This window comes from Buteo buteo, chromosome 10, assembly GCF_964188355.1.
Source record: "Buteo buteo chromosome 10, bButBut1.hap1.1, whole genome shotgun sequence".
Lineage (NCBI taxonomy): Eukaryota > Metazoa > Chordata > Aves > Accipitriformes > Accipitridae > Buteo > Buteo buteo.
In genome coordinates, this window is record NC_134180.1 from 6781092 (window position 1) to 6793536 (window position 12445).

Here is a 12445-nt window from a genome sequence, read left to right on the forward strand (position 1 = left end):
CCCCTCAGCCCCGCCGGGTCCCGTCCCCTCAGCACCGCCGGGCCCCGTCCCCTCAGCACCGACGGGTCCCGCCCCCTCAGCACGGCCGGATCCCGCCGCCTCAGCCCCGCCGGGTCCCGTCCCCTCAGCCCCGCCGGGTCCCGTCCCCTCAGCCCCCCGGTTCCCGTCCCCTCAGCCCCGCCGGGTCCCGTCCCCTCAGCCCCGCCGGGTCCCGTCCCCTCAGCCCCCGGTTCCCGTACCCTCAGCCCCGCCGGGTCCCGTCCCCTCAGCCCCCGGTTCCCGTCCCCTCAGCCCCCCGGTTCCCGTACCCTCAGCACCGCCGGGTCCCGTCCCCTCACCCCCCGGGTCTCGTCCCCTCAGCCTGGGCACCGACCGAGGTCTGTCCCCTCAGCACCCCCGGTGGTCCCGGCTCCTCAGCCCGGGCACAAACCGGGGATCCCATCCCCTCAGCGCCAAGCACAGCGGGGCAACCATGTCACCCCCTCAGCCTGGGCACCGCCAAACGCCCCCGACGTCCCCCGGCTCCACTGGGCCTGGCTCCCGGGGTGGGACTGCCCTTTGCAGGTGTCAGGACCCCCGGCAGCGCTTTTTGGGGCTATTTCCCTCAACCCCGTGGCTTTAACACAGCAGGCCCCATTGTCTCATGCCATCACCCCAGCAAGCCTGGCGCTGGAGGGCAGCTTTCCCCGGCACCCCTCAGCTCCATGGGGCTGCCGGGACTGCGGCCTCCCTCGTCTGCTCTGCAGCCCCCATTGCAGGAGCATCCGGCGGGTCCCCGGCCTCATCGGGGTGCTTCGGGGCTACACCGAGCTGGTGCAGGCGATCCCCTCCCATCAAAGGACTGCTACATGTCAGTGGGTAAAAAAAGAAGAAAAATTTATTGTGCAATCTGCATCTTTTGTCCCGAACTACACACACACCCTAGACAACATAAATAGAGGGACTGGACCAGCAGTGAGGTTCCCTTGTGATCGACAGGGTTGGAAGATGCTGGTTCCTCAAAGCAGGGCTACAAGCCCTTGTTTCCATCAACATACACAACGCAACATAGGTCTAGGCAGCATACACATATACATACTCATATAGATTTCTGTTTGTGGGGTCGCATTGGCCATGCACGGCCTAATCACATTATACACAGGGTGTGTTATACCTCAGCACCGACCGCCGGCTGCCCGCGGGCTCTGTGCATCTCTGGCATCTCCTTTGCTCTTCAGCGGGGCCTTCCCAGGGGCCAGGGGCTGCAGAGCCCCGGTGCCGCCATGGCACCCACCATGCCAATGGGCAAGGAGGCACGGTGGCTGCTCCCAGGGCAAAGGGATCCACGCTCACGGCCTCCTTCCTTCAGCAGGACCACAACATGGCTTTGGGTGGTGGAAGACATTTCTTCTGCCCAACCACCCTGCGTGGCCCAGGAGGAGCCCCATCCACGAGCCCCTAGCCTCCTCCAGACCAAATCTGGTCTTTGGAGCTCTTCCTCGCAAAAACACCTTTGCGGTGAGGATGCACTAAGCAAAAAGCTCTAAGCAAAAAGTGCCATCTCGCAGCTGCTTCCTTGCACCGGCCCAGGGGTCCGCAGGCTGGCTAACCTCTCCTGTCATTCATGGAGAAACAATCATAGAGCAGTATAAAAGGACCACGTGGCTTCTTGTGTCCCAGTCTCGCGAAGACGTCACCGTCCCAGGAAATAAAGGAGCGGTGATGCCGGCCCACACGGAGTTGGCTGCCTGCCTGGGCAGGTCGGTCCGGTCCGTGGTGGCTGGGGCGAGACCAGGAAACAAGTGGGAGCTGGAGGGGGGTCTGATGGGGAGCTCGGCTCCTTGCCAGAGCCCACCGGCCAGCAGCTGTGTGGCCTCAGGCATCCAGCCCTGCTCCCCACCAGAGCCTGTGCCACGAGCGGGTCTCCCGCAGCTGGGGCTCCACTGCTAAGAGATGACACTGGGCAGACTAACACCAAAGGGATGGCACCTGGAGAAGGTCCTAGGCACATCTGCCATCCCAGCTCCTTGGCACTAGGGCTGGGTGAGGCTGCTGGCACCCCAGGATGGGGTCTTTCAGCAAGCACATGGCATAAGCTGGGAAATCCTCCGGACCAGGGCAGCCAGGGCAAATGTGGGGAACAGTGTGGGATGCTCGTGGGACTCTTGCCCTGGCAGAGCTGAGGGGGTTGGGGGCAGGCTGGTGCTTCTGCACCCACAGACAAGGACCTGGGCTGCTGAGGGAGCCCGCCCTTGGTCCCCAGCTCAGCATGGCCCCAGGCTGTGTACAGAATGGTGGCACTGTGGTGGGACGGGAGCTTTGCACTGACCAGGGTGAACAGGCCCGGGATGGGGCTGCAGAAGCCATGGCAGGACAGGCTAATTCCCCCTGGGAATTTGGGGAGAAGTGGGGTGTCATGGATCCCCACATACCATGCTGGGACAGCAATGGCTCCTGCCACCCCGGGGCTCCATCTCCAAAATAATGACCCCAAAAATGGCAAGTAGCGGTGAGAGACATGTTTGGGAGAGCCAGCCCCCACGGTGCCCCTGTCGCTGCTCCCCGGTTGCTACTCAAAGGACAGTAGGTCAGGATGGGGCCCCTCCACCTCCCAGCTGGGGGTACGTGGGTCTGGCTGCACCATGATCCCCGGTGGCTCGAGCTCCAGCCCTGGTCTCCGGGGGGGCTTCTCCACATGGGGTGAGGTCTCGGTAGCCCTCTCGCCTGCTCGCCACTGGCTCTCCAGGCTGCCCTTATGGATGAGGTCGGGCACGGGGAGAACACTGGTGGGCTGGTCCCCACTGGGCTCTGAGATGCTGGTCATGCTGGGGCCCCCAGGGCATTCTGGAGGGGACAGGTCCCTCATCCCCGGCTGCTCCTCCGCAGGGTCAGGGTGGGCTGCAGGCGGTTCGGGGAGCTCCTCCGTGCTGCTCCTCAGGCTGTTCCCCGCCGGCTGCGGCGCGATGAGCATGTCCTGCGGGGTCTTCAGGGCACGCGGCGTCCGCTTCTTGGTAACGGGGGGCGGGGGGTCCAGCCGGGGAAAGGCATCCAGCCCCACAGCCCTGCAAGCACAGAGAAGTCACATACAGCCCCATGCCGAGGCCTCTCCAGCCTGTCCCAACGGCCCTGCCGCAGGGTGCACACCGTGGGGACGCTCACCCGTCCTCGCTAGCCGGCTGTCCCGTGCCCAGCATGGCCCCAGCGCTGGCGTTCACCTCCATCGCTCCCACGCTGGGGAGGCCGGCCGGCTCCTTGCGGCGCAGGAGGTCGTTCACCTTGGCCCCCACGGCCTTGCCCAGGTTGCGGAGGTGCTGGCTGCCGGCGGGGCGGGAGGGCTGTGGCAGGGTGCCCGCCGCGGCGGGGACGTGCCGCGGCCGCGGGGTGGGTGCCGCGCTGGCGTTCTCGAACATGCTCTGGTCCACTGGAGGGGGAAAAGGGACAGAGAGGGGATGTGAGCCAGGCTGGAGGGGGGACCCTGGCAGGGACGGCACGTCCCAGATCCACCCGTCAGCTCCCAACCCAGCAGCATGGGAACACAGTTTGGGGGACAGGGAGGCTGCTTCTGCAGCCCCGCGGAGGCTGTGGGCAGCCGGGCCATGCCAGGACTGCACAGGGCAGTGCATGCACGGGGGACAGCATGGGGTAGCATGGGGTAGCAGCGAGCCCAGGGCTCCACGCTGGCACTGCCGACACACCGAGAGCGTCTCTTACCTGATACCGAGTGACTTGGGAAGCAGGTTGTGGAAAGAAAGAGAGAGAAAGAGGATTTACCAAGGGAACAGCAAGGGGACAGCGGGCCCATCCCTTCCACGCTGCTGGGTGAGGTGTGCTGCTGACCCCCTGCCCGGACCTGCCATGCTGCCTGCAAAGATGGGGCTCATGCGGGGCCCTTATCAGCCAGGCACCCGCAAAGCAGCAGGGGGTTCTCTGGGGGCACCCACAGCCTGGGCTCTGCGCTGCCCACCCCCCAAGGCACCCCCTCCAGCCCAGGCTGGCTGGCCAAGCTCCCCAGAGATCCCGGGGGCTGAGCCCACTGCCCAGGAGCATCCCGGCTGTGCGCCGTACACGTGTGACATCATCCCTTTGTGACATCAGCCGATGACAGCATGGGTACCATGGCGCAGGAACCACACACCGGCTACACAAGGGCGATGGAGAGCTTCGTCCTCCCCACCGCTTCCATCGGGGCCGTGCCCTGCAGCACCAGGACAAGAAGCCCGGAGACCCTGCGTCCCTGTGGCCCTGCCAGCCTGCCCGGTGAGCCTGGTGCCCGCCAGCTGCAGCCAGGCAGGGGCCGCAAGCAGCCGGCACTGCCTGTGGGGAGGGATCCCTCTTGCACCTCCTGGGCCCGGCCGTGGCACCGCTCAGCCTCCCGCGGCACAGCGAGGGCCTGCGGGCAGACAGTTTGTGGAGGGGTTTGGCAGGGCATGTCCTCCTGCGTGGGTGGGGAAAGGGGACCGGGGGGGGTCTGTGGCAGCAGGCGCTTTCTGGGGACCTGGCAGGGTTCTGCAGTCACACCCCACCTCTGAGCAACGCCAGCTTCTCCCCCAAGTCTTCCCAGTGGGAATCCTCAAAGCTGTGGGTGCTGCCCCCAGGAGCACCAGCTCGGCCCCCCCATCGCTGCCCCCGTGCCAGTGCAGCTCTCCGTGGGATGGCTCCAGCGGGCTGCTGTGTGAGCCTTGTGCTGTGCTGATGCCTCGGTGCCCACCCCAGCATCCTGTGCCCATCTCTACCCCTGCGTCCCGTGGGGGCAGGGATGGTACCCTCCATGCCGAGGGGGGATGTACTGGGACAGAGCCAGCCACCTCTGCATCCCACAGAGACAGAGAGGAAGGGTCCCCAGCACTGCTCCCAACCCCATGGCGGGCTGGGCTCTTACAGGGACCCCTGACTCACTGCCCGCTCGCTCTTCTGCAGCTTGTGGCCCCGCAGGCCCACCGGACAGCGAGCTCCCTGCCCACACCTGCACCGTCTACCGGCCCTGGTTCTCGCCCTACAGCTACTTTATGTGCACTAAAGGAGCCGCCCAGAAGCAGCTGGGCAGCCTCTCCTCCATCCTGGCCTCCAGCACCCAGGAGCACGAGGAGCCTGATGACCTCTCAGAGATCATCTGCTCCTCCTCTGGCTCCTCAGATGAGCTCCAGCCCACTGAGAGGGACAGGCCGGCCAGGAACAGAGCCAGCATCACATTCCGGGACATCCTCGCCGCTTCCCAGTGGCAGCCGGTGCCCCAGCGCGGCTACCAGTGCGTGTCGTGCTGCCGCGTCTTCCCCACGCTCTGGTCGGTCAAGGACCACATCCAGCACAGCTCCCAGGAGGGCTACAGCTGCAAGGTGTACTACCGCAAGCTCAAGGCCCTGTGGGAGAAGGAGCACAAGGAGCAGGAGGCTGCAGCCCCCAGGGTGCCCGTGTAGCCCCGCCAGCCGGACAGCCACCGCGGGAGGGCACTGCTCCATCGCTCCTGCCAGCGGCAGAATAAATTGGTTTAGGAGCAGCCGGCCCCGTCTGCCTGCTACTCTTGCCTACGCAACACTTCTGCCATCCTTTAAGAGAGGCTCTTCCCGACTTTTCCTTCCCCAGCAGCCAAAAATCTCCCGAGCCCCTGAAAGCGCTGCTTTGCATCTCTGTGGGGAGCTCTGCAGATGCCGGGAACCCCTCGGCACCCTCGAGCTGTTGGGTCAGCCCTGAGACGAGCCTGCGCTGTGCGGTGGCTGAAGGGGAAGACTGAAACCCCTCTGCTCCCAGCAATGTTTGGGGTACCTCGCTCCCATGGGCAGCCTGTGGCTGGCACCACCAGCAAGGGTCCCACAGGGAAGGATGCTTAGGTTGCGGGGGGTCTGTGCAAGGCCAAGGGATGCCACCGCTGGTGCTGGCTCCCAGCGTGGAGGAGGAGAGAAGTACAGAAAGAGAGAGAGTCAGCGAGAAGGAAGAGACAACAGAAAGCCTTGAGAAATAGAAAGATTTATTTAGCAAAAGCCAGTCGACTAATGACAACACCCAAGGGTTAAGTGCACTTACATTGACAGATTGGTTTCCCAGATAGATTGAGTCAACGGTTAGTAACACGACAGTTGTAGGAAAAGAAAGGACAAAAAATATAGCTATAAATCCCCGGTCAAGGTCCATAACAAAAGTAAGAGGCTAGAGAGGCGTCTCGGAGGCAGCACTGAGTTAAGAGGAGGATCATTTACACATGTACACCCACGGTGCGGCAGGACACTGGCAGGTTCTGACCCAGCTCCGGCAGCACCCCCAGCCCACGGGGCACCCCCCACCGCCCCTGTAGGCAGAGCGCTGGGCAGGAGCCCAAGCCCACAGCTGGTCCCAACAGCAACTCGTGGGGCACTGCCTCGGCTGCGCGTGTGCAGCGGGGACGGGCAGGAACGGTGGCGTGGGGAGATGGCTCAGCCCTGCCTGCTTTCTGAGGCAGCCCAGTCTGGAAGAGACCTCCTGCCTGCTGCTGCTCCTCCCGGGCTCTCTCTTCATCTTCCCTGTGTGTATGGCCAAGCTCCTGCTGTCCCCTCTCCTGCACGATCTGTCTGCCCACATGGAAATCCCTCTCTGAGCTCACCCACGCATCCCTACCCTGCCTGCGCCACGTCCTGTGCGTGCTGCCATCTCCACCTCTCCCTCCTGGCAGGACCAGCCTCCCGCCCCATGCTTTAACCTCCAACTGCTTCAAGCTGACAGTGGGATGTCGGGGTCCCCAGCAGAGGGGCTGGCACACAGCTGTGCCCACAGCAGTGCGGGACAGGGCATATGGAGGTATTGGTGGCTGGAGGACAGGAGCACCCGTGTCCCAAATGGCTCCCACTCTGGCCCCTCTGTGGCTGGTGCAGGGGCTCCCCTGGACACCAGGCCACTGCTGGGGACACTGAAACATGTCCTTCCTTCCCATTAGGACTCTTTAGCTCCTCACAGTGTTGAGCCTCCTCCTGTAGTGGAGAGTGCATAGCACAGCTCGTACTGACCCCAGGGGTCTCACCCACACCTCACTCCTCAGCAGCCTTCAGTCCCAAAGGGACTGGGGCAGAAAGAGGTGATGGACCTTCCTCAGAAGCCGAGCTAAGCCCTGGAGGAGGGCAAGAGCTCGTGTCTGGGAGATGCTCAGCTAGGGGTTAGTTGCAGGCAGATCTAGCAGAGACAGAGCTGGCAAAGGCGAGAGCAGCAGGGAAGCAACAAAGCGAAGCAGAAGCAGGACAGGAGGGTGGATGGGGAGGAAGACAACTGTGCCAATCCCCACCTCGTTGAGTGTTTCCTCAAGGAGCAGGGGGGACATCGGGACTCTGGTTCATACCCCCTCAGCCATGGCCTCTGAGAGGCTGCAGCAACAGGCAGCTGATAAATGTGCTTGCAGAAGAGAAACAAGCTCTGGATCCCTTGGAGGCCCCCAGACGGCTCTCAGCCATGGGTGTCTTGGGGTCTGGTGGGGGATCCTGAGATCTTGGATTCACTTTTCTGGAGGGTGCAAACCAGAGATGTGAAGGACCCCCCCTGCAGACACCAGCACTTCACTCCCCATCGAGGGGCAGCAAGCATGCCCAGCCCCGCACACGGCCGATGCCAGCACTGCATCCCCCAGCCCTGGTCCAGAGGCAAACGACTGCGTGGAAACGGGAGGGCTTGTCTATAAAGCAAAGCAGGGAGTTTGTGGTGATGAGGCGTGCGGGGAAGTACTTGAAAACATGACTTGAGAGCACCAGAAAGGCTTTGAAACCTGGCAGCCATGCCAAGGAGCCCAAGGACTGGACAACGAGGGGAAGGACACTCCACAGCCCTGCGCTGCGTGCCCTGGCTCCCTGCTCCGTGCCGAGCCGTGCCTTCCTCTCCGCTCCACAGCCCAGGAGAGGAGCAGGCAGTGCCCGCACGCCCTCCACCTGCCTCAGGCAAGGGACAAACCCTGTCCTGGAAGTGCCACAAACACCATCACCCTGCCAGGAGCTGCCTGCACCCGGCCATCCTGCACAACCTCATCTCACCCCTTCAGCTCCTTCCCAGGCTCGTCCCCACTGTCCCCCTCTGCCTCACCTCTCGCTCGCGTACCCACACTGACAGTACTCGCGCACCCACACCGACAGCACACCATCACCGACCCTAACCACCCCGCTAGCACGGCCCTGGACGTATCTCCGACCGTCTCCACCACACAGAGGACCGGACCCCCTGCCAGTGGCTCTGTCCCTGCTCACCGCCCCGGCGCTGCCTGCTTGGTCCCTCTTGTCCCCACTCACTGCCCTGTGCCTGCTCTCTCATTCCCCCAGCAAAAACCTTCATCTGCTTTACTGCACCACCAGCAGTGGCTAATCCGGCAGGGAGTCCTTTGCTTCTGCCTGACCTTGAAACGCAGCTTGCAGGGGGACGGGGACCAGGGGTTAGCTGTCAGCTCACTGTCCGATGCAAAGCGGGGACGCTCCAGCTCAGCACACAAGCCCATGCACGCTGGAACACAGCACGCCTGGCGCACCGCAGCCCCTCGGCACGGCTCCGTCCTCACCTCCGAACGCCTCCCGGACGTGTTCTGGAAGCCTCGTGCTCCCTCCTCCGCCCCCCTCTCCCTCCGGGCCATCCCGTCCCTGCCAGGGCCAGGGGGCTACGGCCAGGGTCCGCCCCAGCTCCGGCAGGTCCCAGCAGCTCCGCACCACCTCCTGACGACCCCTACACCGCAATTTCGTCCTCCAGGCTGTCGCCCAGGTCCTGCCTGGGCTGGACGTGGAGCAGGCGCGGCGGTTCCTCCTGGGACCAGGAGTCGCGCTCCTCGCTCTCGTCCGTGTTGGACTCGTACTCGGAGGCAATGCCCGACTCGCGGAACTTGATGAGCTCCAGGCTGCCCAGCGCTGGCTCCGGAGCGGGTGGCCCTGAGCCCGGCCGAAAGCGGTAGCACTCCAGCTTCACCAGACAGTCGTTCCTACCTATGGGGCTGCCCATGGAGCTGGGGAAGCCCGAGCCGGGGCCCAGCGGCGGCGGGTGGGTGTCCTCGGGCTGCGGGGTGGTTGGGTCGCAGAGGACGGGGAGGACGTTGGAGCGGAAGGTGATCTCCAGCAGACTGTCCTGGGAGCCTGCTGCAAGAGAAGGGCACGGCTGAGAGACAGGCAGTGCCACCCTGGCTTGCCTGGGCATCCCCCGACCACCGCAGCTGGCTGCAGACTGGCCAGAGGAGGACAGTCTGGGGCCGTTCGGGTGTCAACCTCCCCGCTGCCACCGTTTGGGGGGGCTCATTTGGTGTCACTGGTGCCAGGAGCTGCTGCTGGCCAGCAAAGAGCCAGTTTTGTAGGATAAAAAGTTATCTGTCTCCTACCCCAGCTCCTCCAGGGAGCTGATGGCCACGTCTGCTGGAGAGGAAGGTCAAGGAAGGGCTCTTGGGCAGGTAAGGAGCTGGCCTAGAGCATGCAGCCACTGGGAAAAGCGGACATACAGCTGATGGACGTACGGGACTACCTGTCTATACAGCCCTCCCCATGCCCCTTCCCACGCTGCATGCAAGCACCCTGCCGCACACGCACAAGCCAGGCCAGAAGGGCGCTAATATTCCCCTACGCAAAACCACTGGAGATGCACAAAAACCCCAAGAGAAACACCCACACTCATGTCCTCCACAGACCCGGCTAGCTGCGAGGGGAGAGGAAGGGGCAGGAGCGCTTACTGGTGGTGTTCCCTGCCAGCTTCAGCTCCAGCTCCTGCACCTGCTTGACCAGGAGCGAGATGTGCTGCAGCAAGTCCTTGTTCTGGAGCAGGAGCTGGTGTACGCGAGCCTGGGCCTCCAGCCGTGCCGCCGCCTCCGCGGCCAGCTGGTCCTTCAGCAAGTGGACCTGCGTGACAGGAGAGAGCGGGTGAGCGTGCGGGAGGTACCGCTCGAGGGCCGAGAGCTTCGATTCCGGCCACCCCTGCTCGTCTACCAGGGCTCGCCGGCATCCCACCGAAGGGTTCGACGAAGAAGCCATTCCCCGCGGGTACCCGCGGATGCGGCGGGGAGGGCAGGGGCAGGCGGCGGTGCCGCACCAGGGCACGCTCAGCAAATCCAGCGCACGGTCACCTGGCCTCTCTGACGGAAAAGCCCGGAGGCAAAGGGAGGCGGCACCGACGGAACCATCGGTCACACGCGCGCGTCGTGAACGCGTGACGAAAGGGCAGCTCAGGAGGAAGCCAGATGGATACGGAAGAGAAGACAGGCTCAACCGACTGGACGGGGCTGCGGGTGCATGAAGGCTGCGAGCCGGCCCTGGCCGAGCTGTCTTTCTGGGCAGGTTTCCCAGAGGTAGGGTCCTGCCAGCGGCGTCTGTCGCTAGCAGGGGCTTCGGCATCAGAGCTGCCCTGGAGCTGCAGGCGGCTCCGGCTGTGGCAGGCACGACGTGCCTGGAGCAACGCAGATGGCAGAGCGCTGCTGAGACACGGTGGCTCTGGGGACACGAGCTGGCTGCTCATTCCGGCCCTGGGAAGTAACGCCTGGACGTTAGACCGCGGGGAGTCCGGCCAGGAGCCCCTGCCCAGGGGCAGCGGGGGCAGCTCTCTGATCTGAGCTCAAGCAAGGAGAGCCCCAGGAGCGTACCCCGGATAAGGGGACGGCAGTGCGGAGCCAGCCGGGGGTCACGCCGGCTCAGCACCCCTTCCTGCCACCCACCCAGGGCTCTACAAGCGCTCCTCTCTCCAGCAAGGACTGAGCCAGCCAGGCTCGTGTGGAACCAGGAAAGCACAGGTTTAAAACCAAACAAACAAAAAACCAAAACACACAACCCCCCCCAATTTTACCCTGGCCTAGAAAGCGGCCTTGGGGAGGCAGGGGGAGCAATCTGTACCTGCTAAAGCTGTGAGCTGCTGCTGCGGCTGCAGGGCCCCAAAAGCAGCACAGCTGGGGGCCAGCTGCCCTCCTGGATGGGTACCCGAGCCGCCCAAACGCAGCCAGCAAGGCGGCAGGACAGTGCCCTTGGCAGAGCAGAGTTGAAGTACAGGGAGCTCGGGGGGTGGCAGGAGACCAGGCAAGGGGCTGAGACTTGGAACTGTCCATGTTAAGCCAGACCAAGGGCAAGGGGGTGCAATCCCTTATTTTCGGAGCAGGCAGCACAGAGCCCTTTTGGTTTGCCTGCGGGCCCCCAGCCAAGTGAGACACCCCACACCAGAGCTGCAGGAGCCACAGGCACCTCTTCCTCCTGCCAGCGGTGGGACAGCGGGGCACGGCAGCGCGGTGGGACAGGGACCCTCTGCCAAAGGCTGGTGGGTGAAGCAGAGACCCTGAGCTGAGCTGGCAGAGGTGGAATCATGTTTAAATGCTAAGCGGGTGCCAAAGCTCAGCGCTGGCAGCGTCAGCCTGGAATTGATCCTTCCTTGCAGTCAGCATCTGTCTCCATCACAGGCTCCTGCAGCTGGGGCCAGGTAGATGCTCAGGTGATGCCACGAGAAGATGCGAGCAGAGCCCAAATGTCACGTCTTGCAGAGGGGCAGTGGCTCGTGCCACCAGCCCCCTGGGGACAAGACCCAGGAAGGACTCCTGGCCTTAATTCACGAGAAGGAAATTTCACAGGTATCTGGAATATGGCTTGCAAAAGCAAGCCTCTGATCAATGAGGGAACTAAATGGCGTTTCATCCTCAGCCAAGTAATTAGAGGCCGAGATAATTACAGGATGGTCCCCGTAGCTATAGACCAAGCACAGATCCTGGTCAACACAGTCGATCTCCCAGCTTCGTTAGTAAAAATTAAGCCTGTGTCCATCACCACGTGTTCAGAGACAAATTGATTCACTACTTTCTGAGAGAAGATAACAAGTGCCATTGATAGAGGTATGGATGTAATGCATGCAGTCATCTGAAAGGCATTTGACATGACAGGGCCCTACTTTTTCATTAATAAATTACAATGATACAAAATCACCACGGCATGCATTAGAGAGTAGCTAAGTGACAGCTCCTGGGACATGAACTGCCCTGGGGTGGGCAGAGGTCCAGAGCAGGGCATCAGCCCTTTGGACAGAGGAGGATGAGGCCACTGCCTGCCATCCCAGGAGCCAGCCAAGAAATGGCATTACACTATTCTAGATTTTTTTTTTTTTTACCTGGAAGTAGAAGGAAAAAGAAATTGCCACTGCAAGGCTCTGCAGGTACACAAAGACTGGGAACTACCAAAGGTGAGCAGTCCCTACCACAAAAGGACCTGGCTTTGCCTAGTAAGTTTTGCCTGTAGCAACACTATACTTGGGCAGACATAAAGGATCTCCTGAGGGTGCAGGTCCCTCTTCCAGAGGGGAAAGCAACTTCCCGAACCCGTAACCCCAGAAGGCACGCAGGCTCTCAGGGCAGCAGCTCGGCCAGAAGGACCAATGCTGATTTTCTGATGTGAGAAGAGGAAAGCCACAGGAAAGCACAGAAAGACTGCTGGAGCTGATCGTTTAAGCCAGGAAGAAAGTCGAGCAATTGCAGAGAGCTCTGCCAGGGGTCAGGGAACAAGTAAAGCTAAGGTAATGACTTGGATAAAACAGC

The 12445-nt window shown here is 62.7% G+C and overlaps 3 protein-coding genes across 4 annotated transcripts in view; 1 reads left to right on the forward strand and 2 right to left on the reverse strand.

Annotated features, from left to right (window-relative positions):
* Positions 1-859: 859 nt before the first annotated feature.
* On the reverse strand, positions 860-4055 carry C10H1orf226 (chromosome 10 C1orf226 homolog). Its single transcript, XM_075038378.1, has 3 exons — positions 3691-4055; positions 3139-3400; positions 860-3041 (listed from the first exon to the last, which is right to left on the reverse strand). The coding sequence occupies exons 1-3, from the start codon at positions 3779-3781 to the stop codon at positions 2549-2551; spliced, it is 846 nt and encodes a 281-aa protein (XP_074894479.1). The 5' UTR covers positions 3782-4055; the 3' UTR covers positions 860-2548.
* SPATA46 (spermatogenesis associated 46) lies at positions 4055-5393 on the forward strand. Its single transcript, XM_075037423.1, has 2 exons — positions 4055-4236; positions 4912-5393. The coding sequence occupies exons 1-2, from the start codon at positions 4086-4088 to the stop codon at positions 5391-5393; spliced, it is 633 nt and encodes a 210-aa protein (XP_074893524.1). The 5' UTR covers positions 4055-4085.
* Positions 5394-5924: 531 nt separating this feature from the next.
* NOS1AP (nitric oxide synthase 1 adaptor protein) overlaps positions 5925-12445 on the reverse strand; it is a 42297-nt gene continuing 35776 nt past the window's right edge. For both annotated transcript variants that reach the window (XM_075038377.1, XM_075038376.1), the window contains exons 9-10: positions 9620-9785; positions 5925-9038 (exon numbers count right to left, since the gene is read on the reverse strand). In XM_075038377.1, the coding sequence (XP_074894478.1) occupies positions 8635-9038; positions 9620-9785 (570 nt within the window). In that variant the 3' untranslated portion in view covers positions 5925-8634. The remainder of the gene's footprint in view (positions 9039-9619; positions 9786-12445) is intronic.